Source organism: Arachis duranensis, chromosome 4 (genome assembly GCF_000817695.3).
Source record: "Arachis duranensis cultivar V14167 chromosome 4, aradu.V14167.gnm2.J7QH, whole genome shotgun sequence".
Lineage (NCBI taxonomy): Eukaryota > Viridiplantae > Streptophyta > Magnoliopsida > Fabales > Fabaceae > Arachis > Arachis duranensis.
In genome coordinates, this window is record NC_029775.3 from 106,745,432 (window position 1) to 106,760,690 (window position 15,259).

The 15,259-nt window shown below is 31.2% G+C and overlaps 2 protein-coding genes across 2 annotated transcripts; both read right to left on the reverse strand.

The window, feature by feature from the left end:
- Window positions 1-2,793: 2,793 nt before the first annotated feature.
- On the reverse strand, window positions 2,794-7,990 carry LOC107485598 (COP9 signalosome complex subunit 1). Its single transcript, XM_016106134.3, has 6 exons — window positions 7,445-7,990; window positions 6,979-7,299; window positions 5,838-5,954; window positions 5,668-5,753; window positions 3,479-3,713; window positions 2,794-3,123 (listed from the first exon to the last, which is right to left on the reverse strand). Exons 1-6 carry the CDS (start codon window positions 7,856-7,858, stop codon window positions 2,944-2,946), a joined length of 1,353 nt encoding a protein of 450 aa, XP_015961620.1. The 5' UTR covers window positions 7,859-7,990; the 3' UTR covers window positions 2,794-2,943.
- A 2,299-nt stretch (window positions 7,991-10,289) lies between these two features.
- On the reverse strand, window positions 10,290-14,996 carry LOC107485599 (probable methyltransferase PMT15). The gene is made up of 6 exons (XM_016106135.3): window positions 14,076-14,996; window positions 12,249-12,459; window positions 11,846-12,143; window positions 10,987-11,379; window positions 10,791-10,868; window positions 10,290-10,696 (listed from the first exon to the last, which is right to left on the reverse strand). Exons 1-6 carry the CDS (start codon window positions 14,775-14,777, stop codon window positions 10,456-10,458), a joined length of 1,923 nt encoding a protein of 640 aa, XP_015961621.1. The 5' UTR covers window positions 14,778-14,996; the 3' UTR covers window positions 10,290-10,455.
- Window positions 14,997-15,259: the final 263 nt, after the last annotated feature.

A 15,259-nucleotide genomic window follows, 5' to 3' on the forward strand; every position in this document is an offset into this window, starting at 1 on the left:
TTTATAATTTAAAATGAATATAATATATTAAAAGAATAGAATTTAAATTTAAAGAATGTGAGAATAGATTTGAAAATCATATTATTTTTCGTCTGATTTATAAATGAAAAAAATGAGAATTTAAATTTTTAAAAGAATTTAAATCATTCATTTTTAGTTATTTTAAATTAAGAAAAAATTCTTAGTGAATTTTATTCCTAACATTTCAAACAAGTTTATAAATAATTTAAATGCACTTCAATATTATACCAATGTCATAAAACGAAAAAAATATTACATATATATTCGATTTTGCACATATTCTATGTAAATTGAAGCTAGTTGACTTGATTTTATACAACTTAGTGATATTTATTGTTCCGTTTATTGTTTTAAATTTATAAATTTATAAAAATATAAATTTTTTAGAATTTAAACTAAAACACAAAAATTAAATTTTTATTTTTATTTATTTTGATTTTTTTGATATTTTATTTGAATTCAAATGGAGTATTTCTTTTTTGACATTTATGTTTTAATATTTTATATCAATAAACTATACAAATAGTAAACTACTACTCTAGTTAAATCGAATTCAATTAATTCAATTTACGTATATTTAGTATACTAGTAGATTAGTAGTATAATGTAAATCAAATTAAATTAATTCGATTTATATAAATATATAAATAAAATAGACATATAATTAAATTATGTTTAAGATCTCTGCATAATTTTAAATTCCAAACAATTTATTAACGTGAAATACCCTAAAATTTATATGTAAGTAAGTTTCATAACCTATGAATGCCATGTTCAATTCTATACTATAATCGATTACAAACCATTCCCTATTATTTTCACAAGTAAAAAAAATTGTTATTCAACAATTTATAAGTTCGGATTCAACAAAAAATGTGTGAATATATATATCGCATTTTTTTAACCTCAATTATTTTGTTAGTTTAACCGAAAATTGTTGGATAATTTTCGGTGTTAAAATTGTTTTTCCGTTTATAGTGGTTTACGAAGAATGACATATTTAACTCTAGAATCTTACTAAAGTAATATATAGAGTAAAAATCTAATCTGATCCTTCCAAAAAAAAGAAACATTTTTCAATCTTCAACTTTTTTATTTTAGAATAATTCGATCTTTTTATTAAAACATCTGTTAAATAGTAACAAAAATTAATTTTGTGAGAATTTTAAACTTCCACAAAATATTAATAAATTTATTTTGAAAATATTCTTTTATCGGTAGTGGTTCAATGGAAAAAGACCATTATTAAAAATGATGTCACAGACAAAAAATAATTGTAGTTCAAACTACAAAGACCTTTTAAAAAAAAATAGTATCGAACAAGAAATGAAATAAGATAACATTAATATTAATTATATTTGTATTGATGATGATGATAGTAGAAAAGATAATGATAGTGATAAAATATAATCACACAATAAAAATAGTAAAGTAAAAGTGATAATGATAAAAGTGAAAAAGATAATAATAGTAGTGCTCTTAATTAGTTATATTTTTAAAAAAAATTTACAAGAGTTTAAAATTTTCACAAATTACAAATAAAATTTTCACAAAACTAATTTTAGTTATTATTTAATGAATATTTTAACAAAAAAATTTATTATTCTATAATTTTTCTAAAATGAAAATGTTAATAACCGAACCCCACCCCCTTTTTTTTTTGTCAAGGGACACCTTGTGTGTGTTTGAATTACAGTTTGTAAACGGGAGTTTCATAAAATTGATTTTGTAAACTTGATTTTGATCAAAAGTAAGTTTGTGTTAAAGTGATTTATGTTTGGTAATTTTTGTATCAAAATAGATTATAGTAAAATAAATGTTGTTTGGCTTATACTATTTAAAATCACTTTTAGATAAAAAATTACTAAAATAGACATCAACTTAAAAAATTTTTTTTATATTATCCTATTATTTTAATTTAGATATTTAAATACATCTTATTAGTTAATTTTATAATAAAATTAATATCTTTTTTAATGGAATCATAATCTATATTATAAAAAATTACACTGAAATATAGTATACGAGAATTAATAAAAAAAATTAAATATTTACTTTATAGTAATTGAAACAAATCTAAAAGTTCTTGATGATCTTTTTATATAATATATTTTTAATATTTTTGGTACTCATTTTTAGTATGTTATAATTTTTTATTATTATTATTATTTACAGTTAATTTTTTGTTTAATTTACTTTACCTAATAGAATTAATAAATTATATTATAAAAAGATAATAACAAACATAATACACAAAAATCACAATTATAAAAGTGTATAATGTCAAACAAATGGTTGAAAAAAATAAAAATAATAAATAATAGAAAATAAAATTCATAAATAGAAATCACAAGAATTTTATAAATAATACAATAACATATACAAAAGATAAAATTGGTAAAAGGTAAATAAATTATTAGTATCTATGGCTAAAAGCCTATTAAGAAAAAGCAGAAGCTACAAATAGTTGCTTCTTGTAAACATGGTTTTAGCAGCAAAATCACTTCTGTGTTCATAAAAAAAATTTACCAAACCAAAAGTTGAAGCTTTTAAAAAATTTAAACATACTTCTTCCTTTCAAACGGGTTCCAAACACACCCCTTGTCGTCCGTGAAATGAAAATGAATAGAGACTGAATTTGGTCTTTAATATATATATATATATATACTCAGAAAGCTATTTAAATTTCAAATAATAACCTCCTACCACTCATCAGAACACTACAATCTCAACTTTGTCCAATAGCTTATCAGTTAATAACCAAATCAAAAATTGAAAATGAAGATCTAGAGATAAACTAATTAAAAATATGAAGTATATACAAATCTAAGTTTGACTATTCTTGAATATAAATTCAACCCCTTGGTCCATTATTAACTGACCACTGCATACAACCATGGTTCTGTTACCATCAATTCACAATCATAGTTTCCTACTTAATGATCTAGCATTATAGTCATACTTGATAAGATTTGTTCTCAGCAACATGGACCTAACATCCCTATCAAATACCCTTCCTGTTTCAAGAACCCTTTGAAAGGTGGCATTCCTTTGATCTGCGTGCCTTGCATACAAAATTTTGTTGTGTGAATCAACTCGAGCCTGCAAAAGAGCAATGTAAATATCAGTTATGTTATAAATTGTAGGCTTTAGTGACTCAAAATCATCTTCCAAAATCGCAGTAAAACAAAAGTTAACCGGATACGATACTAGCACGTTTGGCTAACGGGTAAAAATGAGGTGGAAATTTCCATATACTAGTTTGATGTATAAAAAAAGGAGAGGAAAAACAACACATGTATCGAACTAATCCCCAATAAAATTTCTTTGAGCGAGGATAAAACCGCACCTGTATTTTTCCATATGGAACTAATCCACAGAAACTTACAACTCATTTTTACCCCTCAAAACATACACTTGAAGTTGAGGCTAATGAAGAAAGGATAAAAAATTGCACCTGTATCTGATTATCAGTTATCAAAGCCACGAGTTCTTTTTCGAGCCCAGTAATAGTCGTCTTGAAAGCACTAGCCATCATTTGCAAATCAACAGACACAAATGGGAGTGTATACTGAATGAGAGCTTTATGACGGATTTGATCATACAGTGTTTCAACGTGGTCATGCAAATGTATGTCAAGCAATAAATTCGCTTTCAGGTTCGCAAGGTACTCTAGGCATGATGCATAATGGCTGCAGAAAGAATGTGTAGATATCACTACTAACAGAGAGAAATAAGGAAGAAAAGAAACCAAAACAATTTATTAAACCAAAAACAGAAAGAGCAAAACATCCATTCTAGATAATCAAATAAGTTAAATATTGCATGATGCAAATACAACATTCATCAATTAATTACACTAATATCAATTAGAAGAACTAGTGATCCCGGTAATACAACACAAATTCATCAATTTATTACCTCTGGCAAATATTATAGTGACCAAATCCCATATACCAAAATTGTATAATAGCAGTCTGCATTCATTCCAATCCAATCTCTTTTAGAACTTAGTTCATTTTCTCAGACAAATAGCTTAGCAGCACATAAGAAAAGCCATAAGGCATATCTATTATATATTACTAATTTTACAACTAAAATATATCACATATCACTCCCTCATTACAATTGAAATCAAATATTTCCCCTCAAAATTAAAAGTTCTCCCCTCCTTCTTCCTTCTCTATCTTTCACATTCCTTCACTCACTCTATCTCTTTTATATATCATTATCAATGACTAATTACACATTTCAAAATCAAAATATGCAACATGACATTCTCTAATTACATTCAAATAAATTAAAATTAAAATTGAAATAGAAATTGAAATATAGCTATACTATATATTAATAACTAATTTAATAACCTAAATGTGTCATATAATACTCTCTTATTAAAATTGAGAATACTCTCTTATTAAAATTGAGAGGAAATATTTCTCACTCAAATTAATAAACTCCCTTCGTATATTCTCTTATCTACCTCTCTCCCTTTTTCTATTTCTCTCTACCCTTCCCGCTCTATATATAATTTATATTTTATATTAATAATTTGACAAATCAAAATGTGTCACCAAATATTTTTTATTACAATAAAAATAAAATTTTTTCTTCCAAAATTAGCAAACTGCCTTTCTCTTTCTTCTTCTTTATCTTTCTCTCTCTTTTTTCTTATTTTTTCTACATTTCTGTTCTTCAAAAAAATAAAATTAATCAAAATAATATAACTCAAATAAAAAAATATTATTATATGCATATTTTTTTATTTAGTTTTAAATTTTTACTGCTTATCTTTCTAATTTATATTTTTCACTTATCTTCCGTCAAATATTTATTACATATAATTTGAAGAAAATATTATTGTTGTGATTCAAAGTTATAATCAAGATTCAATTGTTTAAAAAAAACACTTTGAATTAATTTTATACCTATCAATATAAATTTTTTATGCTAATATCTAACTGTATTTCTATATATATAGAGAGAAAAAATATTATTTTTAAATAGCAAGCAATAAAAATTACGATCCCGCTAGGGAACCAACTAGGGGTAGCCAACTTAGAGCCAACTAGTTGAAAATAAGTCCATTACAAAAACAAAAAAAGAAAACCAACCCCTGCTATCCTAATTTTTTTAATTTCAAAATTAAAAATAAAAGCTATTTTTCAACTAGTTGGCTCTAAATTGGCTACACCCTAGACTTTTTCAACAACAAATTATTTCTATTTGTGCGACAAACTTAACACCTAATCAAATGTAAAAGTATACACGTTAAATTCTTTCAAATTTTAGATAACGAATGTTAAAATTAATTATTAGTAAAAAGTTAAACTCTTTCACATGAAAATAATAACTAAAAATTTTATTATTTGATAACGACGGGGACTTTTGTCCACTACAACTTTTTTATAATAGTTTGATTCTATAAATTTATTGTGTTGTGCCATAATCTATAATGTCAGGACAAAGCAAGCCGACGTAATTTTAAAAGATTTATATTTCCGTAATGTTATTACGGGTAAAAATACTAGTATAACAATAATATTACCAAATTGTGGGACTTCATAAATCAGGTTTCAATTCAATTAAACCCGGAAACTGTGTGACCACTCTAGTCTACAATGAAAAGAGAGAGCAATGACCTACCTTGAGTAAAAATCATTTATCAGTTCCCTTACTTCAGGCACTAACTCCAAGAAATTCCTAAAGTTGATATTGTCTATAACTTTGGCCTGCAAATACAAAATTAAAATCAGAAAGACAATCGATATTTCACAATCGTCATTTAAAAGCATAATCATCGTAAGAGTACTTGCCTTCAACTCTGTCCGATCAAATGTTGCAAGTGCACAAAGTCCTCCGTATGTTGCAACATCTTGAGGTGCAATTACTTCGTTGTAGTGACTCCCCAGTTCTGGAGCCGTTTCTAGAAACTGCATTTGTAATGAAGGCAATTTTGCCAAAGTTATATATAGGGTAAAAGATTTTCCTTATCATTATTCAGATAATGGTTCATGAATATTGAATCCTTGGACTATTACACAGGGATTTCACTTTTGATGCAATATCCATAGCATGCACACTGTAATTCGAGGCAGAGGTGAAGAGAAAGGTTATGAGTGAATATCAATTATCAATCATGGTAAAAGTTGACATTTTTTTTCAAATATATATAAGAATGACAGCCACTATCCATTGATTACATCCTTTCTGTGAATGTATTTTTCAGTTGCAGTTGCTTTGAATGAGGCATTTTCAACATGAGGTAACACCTCATTATTTTACCAAAATACTACCGTAAGAAGCAACAGCAAAAACACCAACATACGATGTCATCAATAAGTGGCACTATCAATAAAATTCTAAAACCAAAAGAAAGTGAACTTTCACCATCCAGATTGGAAAATTTTTTTCCAAGCTCCAGAACAGCTATTCTGACTCTCCTAATGCTCTCAATCCTCTGGGGCTTCACACTTATGAAGCCCAAAATTTCACCACCTCAGCTCTTCAAGGGAATTCATGATAAATTGAGTCTAAACAGAAATAAATTGACCCTCTATTTGTTCACAACAGTCAACTGGTCAAATTTTGTATTTTGTGCATTTTGTTCCCCGCGTACACCCCCAAATCTTTTTTGCACTCAATTCTAAATATCACATGATATACTGAAGTATGCGTTTTGTATCATGCAAAACTTGGGTAAACCCTGCAGAAACATATTTAAAACATGGTTTTTGGGGATCTATTTAATTATCAGATTCCAGAATCTATGATATGAACAAATAAGGTAAATATCAATGCAACAAATCAAGGAGATCCTCATTGTTCCAATCTACCTTCACAATTCATATAATTTCCATAGCTCTGAATAAATGATCAGCTTTCAATGAAAGAAAAACTCTCATCACAAAAGCAGTATTAAAATCACCAAGATAATCAATACCGCAAAGAATTAACCTTTCGGGCTGCAAGCTTGTACTTCTTCGACACTAGATTCGCCAATCCTGCAGCACAACGCAGCTTTGCAGCTGTAATCTGATCAAGGGCCTCATGTGTCTGTTCTGCCTTGCTAACATAGCTGGCAACATGAGTAAACTGACCCATTTCAATGCTGACCAAAATAGCACTCATACACATATGAATAATATGCTTTGACGTAGTGCAATAATCTCTGGTTCGAACATAACTCTTAAAAGCTTCCCCCAATTGACCATGCGCATAATAAAAGTCTCCAAAATCGTTGTACCCCATTCTTATGCTTTCTTTAATCAAGTTCGTCTGAAAAATTGAAAATGGGAAATTAAAGTAATAGATAAAGTGATAAAACAAAAGCCAGCTTTCATCCATAACGCTCTCAATTTAAACCTCCAAGATATCATAACTCACAAAATCGATTATTTCTAGAAGAACCGAATCCTCATACCCTATAAGCGTTGAGCTCGTTGTCGAGCTTCTCCTTCTTCTGCTCAGCCCTACGGTCCACGGTCTCACACCAAGCGACATCCATAGTGTAATCGGGTCCCAATCTCCCACCAATTTTGTTCACAACCTCCCTGAAGAGCTGCGTATTCTCTCCCTTCTTAATCTCATCGAAAGCCATGCGGAGGGCCTCCAACTGCATCGCCGAGTTGTCGCCGCCGCAGTGGTCGGCGATGAAGAGGAGGCGGGCGATCTTAGTGCGGCCGGAGTAGAGGCTGGCGTATGCCTCGATGTCGAACTGGTCGCCGCTGATGATCAGACGCCGGCTTCGCTTCTCTCCACCAACTCCTTCGGGGGAGCCGCCGTTGGCGTAGATTTCGTCGATCATGGGATTGGATGATTCGTCGTCGGCATCCATGTAGACAGTGAAGAGGGATAGAAAGGAGAAAAAGTGGAAAACCCTAAATGGGGAAGATGGGATTTGGGAATTAGGGATTTTGAGGTTTCGGGCTTTAACTCTTTCAGTGATGACTGATACGAGTGGCAGTGTTAGTGTATGTACTATGTAGTTATGCTCTGTATGCTTCAGTCTTCATGTTAGTTTTACTTTTACTTTTACTCCCCATAGGTTACTTTTTGGAGTTAATTTTTTGGATATTGGATAAGAATTAGTATATTCCTTTAATATTGGAAGTTATGATGTTTTATAAAATTTTAAAGGTTATAGAATTTGTACGAATTATCAGATTAATTTTTTTTAATTTATAAAAATAATACACAGACTATATATTTTATAATATTTTAATATTAAATTTTATAATATACAAACAGCATATTGTAAACACATAGACTATGGATTGCGTACAATAGTGTATTGTACTTACACACAACAGTATCAACAAAATACTATAAAATTCTATTTTTTGTAATGTTAAAGTAAAACTCTATTCATTCTTTCATATTAAAATAAAAAATTCACTTTTTAGATATGAAAAACTATAATTATTTTAAGATTTTTTTTATTTTGCACTGGCATATGTTAAAAAATAATAAAAATTCAGGCATAATTATTTTTAATTTTATGTAAATTTTCTTATACTTTTTTTCTTCTCTTCTATTTTTATTATTATTATCATTATTATATTTTTTCTTTCTTCGCCACCTTTTTCTTTCTTTTTTCTTTATTCTCTTTTTCTCTTCTTTTTCACTATTTTTTTGTTCTCCTTTGATTTTTTTTATCTTCTCTTTTGTTGTTATCACCATTTCTAATTTTCTATCATTTATTTCTTCCTTTTAAATTAGTTCAATATTATATAATTAGTATAACAACAACAAAAATAACTCATAAATTTTAGGTTAACCACACAAAAAATATATTAAAAATAAATTGAAATTTTTTATAAATGACACAAATTTTTTTAAAAAATTAAAAATCTAAAATCTTAATTCTTAATTCACTCAACTAACAAAATATATTTAAATACATTTTAAAACAAAAAAATTATAACAATTTGTTATAAAATAACATAGAAATAGCTAAACTCTTATATATGAGTTTAATACTATTCAATTAGTATAATAATAACAAAAAATGGTTAAAAATTTTTGTGTCATAATTAAAAAATTTAAATGTCAAAATAAAAAAAATTTATGTATCAAAGTTAAAAAAATTTGGTATTATTTTTCTAATAATTTTACAAAGTTTCAAACTCTCTTTCTTTTTTCTCTCCTTCATCATCATCATCTTTTTTCTTTCTTCTTTCTTCTTATTTCACATTCTAATAATTCTTCTTATTTCACCCTAATAAGAACCTGTGTCATGATTAAAAAGTTTCGGTGCTATTTCTAATAAATTCTACACAATTCAAAACTCTCATTCCTTCTCATTCTCATCATCATCATCTTGTTTCACATTCTCATCTTTTTTCTTATTTTAGTATTTCACCCTCTTAATAAGAATTTGTATCATGGCTAAAAAATTTTAGTATCAAAATTAAGAAATTTCTTGTGTCATATTTAAAGAATTTTTGTGCTATTTTTTGTAAAAATTATGCACAATTCAAAATTCTTCATTCTTCTCTTCTTTATCATATTTTTCTTCTTCATCTTTTTCTTTGTGTTTCATCAACTCATAATTCATCTTGTTTCACCCTCTTAACAAGAATAAAACAAGAAAAAAAAGACGAAAAAAATCAAATAATGAAAAAGAAAAAAATGTCGCAACAACCAATAAGAGGAGGAGAAGGAAAAAAAAAAGCAGCAACAAAAGAAGATAATGAAAAGGAAACACTCAAAAAAGACAAGAAAACACGAGAAGAAGTGTGTGATTCATGCGCTCGTTGTATGAGTAATTTTTGTTTAATTTAGACCAATTTAATTAGATTTGGTTAACAAAATTATTTAGATGTGTGACCGACAAAAAAAGAAGTGTGTGATTCATACTTTTAAAATTAATATTTAATTTAATTAATACAAGAAGTTTAAATAAAATTTTTCTTTACGAAGTCAAATGCAGCTGAATGCAAAATTTGGCAGATAATGAGCCAATTTGAAAAGTTATTTAAATATAAAATAATTTTTAATACATGCGAGTTAATAAAGTTAATTTAGACATATTATCTATTGTTTCTTATATAATCCTCCAGTTCTGTGGTGTGGGAGTACGTGCGACAATTTTTATAGCATAAAATCATCTCTCTTTGAATTATATTTGTCATTCTCTTGTAGCATATTACTGTGATGCTGCCATTCATTTGAGCATTTACTTTGAAACTTATGACAAATTTACATCATCAATGCTGCCTAAACTTAAAAACACTAAAAAATATGAATGGTTGAGTGGAGAATAGTTGCTGTAAACATATTTTTCCAATTTGCACCACCCACAGGCCACAGCAACTGGGGTTGTAAAAGAATTGAATTTCTCAGTAAAATTCTTTTGAAAAGTGGCTAAAAGAAGAAGAGAAAAAAGAAAAATACACAAAGTTATAGAGTCCAGAAGGGTATATTATCAAACTAAAGCTTTCTTTGTTGATCTTCATCAGGTTGTGGTGCTGTCCAGTACTGCTTCACTGCTACTAGTATCTTTTCTCTCTGGTGAGGCCCCTTTTCGTGGTCGGCGATTCTCGCATCCCACTGCATTGCCTCTGCAAATCTCTTCACCTTTAGCAGCACATCCACATCGTCGCGCAATATGACGCTGCCTTGCGGCCGAAGAATCCGGTCCATCTCTAGAAGAATGTCCTCCATATTGCACCTGTGACACAGTATCTTGATAAATTAGGACTTTGGAACATTAAAACAACATAGTGCATCTGAAATTGGTTTTAGCTAAATCACATTCTGCTTACTTGTTCTGGTAGAGGCTAAAAACAGAATCACCATGGATGAAGTCATAAGTTCTTGGATAAGTTGACATTGCTTCGCACCTGATAGGCAGAAAAGTAGTTATTACTTATTTAGCAAGTAAACTAGCTTTAACTACCATGTGCTGAAATGTGTATTTAGAAATTAGAACGAACTCAAGGAAATGGAAGAAAGGTTTACCAGTTTTGATAGGTTCCAATCAATCCACGCTCATATATGGCACCGAGAGTGTTGATCTCAGCCTCCACAGGAACAATGTTCATCACCCACACCGGATCATCGATAAGCGCAGCCGCGAAGCCTCCCAAGTAAGCATTCATGTCGAGGAGATTGCGATACCTACCACGCTCTGCTAGCTGATAGTCTATGGTCTTGTAGTATGCCACTCTCTTCTTCCATAGCTGTGTGTTTTCCTTGAACATCTCGGCCGTGATTCCCTTCAAACTTCCGCTGCTAATCCTCGGGGGAACTGCAGTTAGTCTCTCGGGCCATTTCGCCAATTCGCCGCCGCTAACTTGTCTAATGTCACTCACCTCAGGTAATTTTGTCAAGCATGTATCCATTTTAGTGTACCTACAACAGAAAAGTTAATGATGAAGAAAGAAAGGAAGCAACCAAAAAAAGGGCCATCAAAAGAATATTCTCTTTTTAAGATGATCAAGAAGATATAATAGCCAAAAGGAATTGAGTAAGAAACAAGGTGGGAAAATGAAACACAAGATCTAACTAAGGTCTCTTTTTGATCCAAATGGTTTTGGTATCACAGCTATACTCTCTTTGGCAGCAAGAATAATTTTACTTTTTTGCACTTTCTGACAAATGACACTGCAAAAGTGCAAAGGCTATATATAATTAAAGCAAAAAATCAATAGCATAAGGAACTAAGACTGGAAGTGATTGAATTGAATTGAATTGCAAGTCAATCTTTCTCTAAAGAATTGCCAACAAAAAAAGTTTAACACTAAACTTGCAACCTAGTTCACCCAATGTGAAACTTTTAGGCATTGGTATCAAAAGTAGAAGAAAAATGTGAAATTACCATGCAGTGTCTGGATCCTGTGCCTCACAGAAGGGTCTGTTCTTGAAGACCTTCCTAGTGATTTTGCAATGAATGTGATTGGTTGGCTTCTGCCATATGGCGAGGTCATCCTTCTGAATCAATTTCTTCCAGCATAGACTCTTTGCTACTCTCTCAATCCCATCCTGTTCCTCTTTGAGACTCTCCTGAGTCCTTTCCCATCCTTTCCAGTGTGTCCTCCAGTTTATCGGCGGCCCGGATAGGATCCAATAGCCTCCCGGCCTCAGGACTCTATCGACTTCAGTCAAGTAAATTCCATCTGCCAAGATCAAACATAACAAAAACCAGAACACTTCTAAGTCATACATTCACAATGACTTGTAAAACCAACAAAGATTCTGTTTCTAAGGAATAATGGATTTACCATATTGGCCCCAAGGAATGAGGCAACGTGAGCAGTGAGCCATGTCAAAGGATCTTGAAGGGTAAGGAAGCCTAATTGAGGCAAGAACTCCAATCAATGCAGGAACTCCACGTTCAAGAGCAAACTGAACCTGAGCTTCATGTGTATCCCTTGGTGCAAACGATATTGCTAAAATGTTGCGTGACAGAAGATATGCACCCCAACTTGCAACCTGAACATTAATTTCATACAATGAAATTATAGATATTTGAATAACTATTTCCCATAGAAACTAACTAGAAAAGTGTAATGTTGTTGGTACACATTCCATGTTACCAAAAAATGTGACTAGTGACTACCCTGTACCAATAAAATGAAACAAATTGAACATGCTTGACATCTGATGTATAATCAAAACTATAGTCTCCAACCAAAATGTCTTCTAACACTTACTATATTTGAAGGGGGAAAGGGAGTGATGTGTGATTATGGAACATATAAATCAGGTGGGGTTAGCATGATTGAGATGGTTAAATTGGGTAGGCATTCCTCAACAAACAACAGAATTTCAAAGTTCAAACTGAATTATTATTATTATTATGCTTAGCACCAAGTGGATTATAGAAAATAATTTCAGCACTTCAATAATGCAATGTCTTATCAAAAGTATAGTTCTCTAAGTGCACTGTACTATATATGTTTATTTTGCTCCTTAGTCAAAATGGTACTTTACTTCAGTTTGAAGAATTTAAGAAGATTGTTTTGCAAACAAGTTCTAGTTCATGATCAGCTTTATCCACAAAAGGACAATTCATCATGCTTCATATTTCAGACTTTTGTGTAACCAAAATAATCCCTTTAGGCCTTATCTATATTTTTGTGATCATCTAATTAATTAGAGCAAGATCCTATGAGATTATAATATAATAATTCCAAATAAATTTTGGTCACCCGTTTAGGATAAGACGGCCAAATCAACCACAATAATGATGTTATTAGAAATAGGAAAATTGAAATAGACGCCTTGACGGCGTTACATTACATAACATATAAAAATTAAAACATATAGAAAAAATCACACATGGAAATGAAAAGAATAAGTGGAACATAGTAAAAAAATAGATGGGTGGGATTCGTCTAAATCCTAATATAATATCTGTTTCATAGCAGGATGAAAATGACAAAAAAAAATCAATTTTCATTTTTCTATACATATCTGTTCTCAATTAAAAACTCATTGTAATCATAATGAATATTTACGTTTTTTGATTCGGAATCTAAATTAAACCATATCAAAATCAGACAACTATACAGATTATTGTTAATTGTAATTTCCAAAACATAAATCCATTCAATGAAAAAAATATAAGTAAAAAAAGAAATAAAAGAAGAAAATTCTCAATTGATGAGGTTCCACCAAATGTGGCCCAACCTCAGTCTATCTTATTCTTAATTCTTCGCTTTCCAATTTCTTCCAAGTTGTTAAACAACCCACTGGGGAAGTTGAACCACCCGGTTCAGTTGAACCGGCCAGCTCAACCATAACAAAGCAGACCCATATGATAGTTCTTCAATCGAAAAATTAAAAGAAAATACTCAAAAAAAAAAAACTTAGCTACTCTCTCAGTAATCAAAATTGAAAACATAATTTCAATAATAATAATTTAATCAGAAATTGTTCAGTTTTAATTTTCTTTCTTATATCTGCCGTTTTTTCAGTTTGTTAGAATTCGTGATTATAACAAGAAAACAGTTGGCATTCAACAGAACCAGAAAACGCCACCGGTTTCAGCCGGTCGAATCAATCAAGAACTGTCAAAGTCAACGGAAAATAGTTGAAAGCATTACCCCACAACCGGTGTCCAAGGCGGTTCTGATGGACCCATCGCGGAGGTTTATGAGCCGTCCGATATCATCAATGTAGGCGCTTGCGCCACGTGGAAACATGGTCCCACCACCGGGGAACCTGAACCGGTCACCTTCGTAGTGAACCCAATTCTGGTTCTTCTTCTCCACAGTGAGCTCCTTGTGCGGCACATTCGCATACCACGCCGTATCGCGGCTCTCCGGCCACCGCAGAGGTATCCGGTACCCGAACGGCGCCGGAATTCGACACCGGAGAATCTCGTTCGGCGCCGGACAGTGCCTCTCCCGGTAGATGAGTCGGTCGCGCGGGAAACTCAACGATCGCTTCACGTCCTCGCATGGCGTGTACTCGGAGAAAGAAGGATCGCACGGAGGCGCGTGAAACTCACGCGCGGGGGTGGAAGTGGGGTCTGGAATGGTGTGGTGCGCGGAGAAGTCAAGGGCGGCGGCGGTGGAATTGGAGATTGCCGGATCGGGGCAGGTGGTGGTGGAGAGGTATTGTGTGGTTGTTGTTCCGGCGGAGAAAGGGGTGGTGGAGTGTTGCCAGAGGCCGAGGAGGTAGAAGAGGGTGCAGAGCACGGTGGTGAAGGTGAGAAAGTATAGGTTTTTGAGAAGATTGGTTTGTTTCTTGGAGGTTAAGTTCTGAACAAGAACTGAAACCCAGTTATTATGATTATTCGCCATTGATCAACGTTACGTTGTTCAATGTGTTTACCTTCTTTTCTTTTCTTTTTCTTCAGTTACTTACTGTGTGATCATAGAGAGAGAGAAGAAAGAAAGAAGGAAAGAAAGAAGAGAAAGAATTGGTGGAAGAAGAGTTTGGAGTTTCCAAGGTTTTTATATGTTATAAGAGAGGGATATATGATATATCTTTTCGATGAAGAATATTGAGAATTGAATATGGAACGAAAATGTTGATGGTTGTTGAAGAAAAATGAAGAGTTTATGCTTTTATAGAGAGCTATATGACTATAGATGGAGTTGTATATAGTTTTTGTTGTTAGTGTCTTGGTGTGGATAATTTCTGTGGGTGAAATGGAATTCGTTGTATTTTGGTTTTCTCTCTATGTTTAATTACATAGTTACAACCTCCTCCTCTATTCCACCTCAATTAAGACTTTATTTCTCTACATCAGTAACTTATTTGTTGATAAAAATAATTATAT

Coding starts and splice junctions, on each gene's coding strand:
- LOC107485598 (XM_016106134.3), bottom strand. CDS start 7,858: ATGGATGCCGACGACGAATCATCCAATCCCATGATCGACGAAATCTAC. Junction 5,955..6,978: donor ACAAGCTTGCAGCCCGAAAG/GTTAATTCTTTG, acceptor TTACAAATGCAG/TTTCTAGAAACGGCTCCAGA. Junction 5,754..5,837: donor TTGATCGGACAGAGTTGAAG/GCAAGTACTCTT, acceptor TTGTATTTGCAG/GCCAAAGTTATAGACAATAT.
- LOC107485599 (XM_016106135.3), bottom strand. CDS start 14,777: ATGGCGAATAATCATAATAACTGGGTTTCAGTTCTTGTTCAGAACTTA. Junction 12,460..14,075: donor CCTTGGACACCGGTTGTGGG/GTAATGCTTTCA, acceptor ATTAATGTTCAG/GTTGCAAGTTGGGGTGCATA. Junction 10,869..10,986: donor ATTGGAACCTATCAAAACTG/GTAAACCTTTCT, acceptor TCTGCCTATCAG/GTGCGAAGCAATGTCAACTT.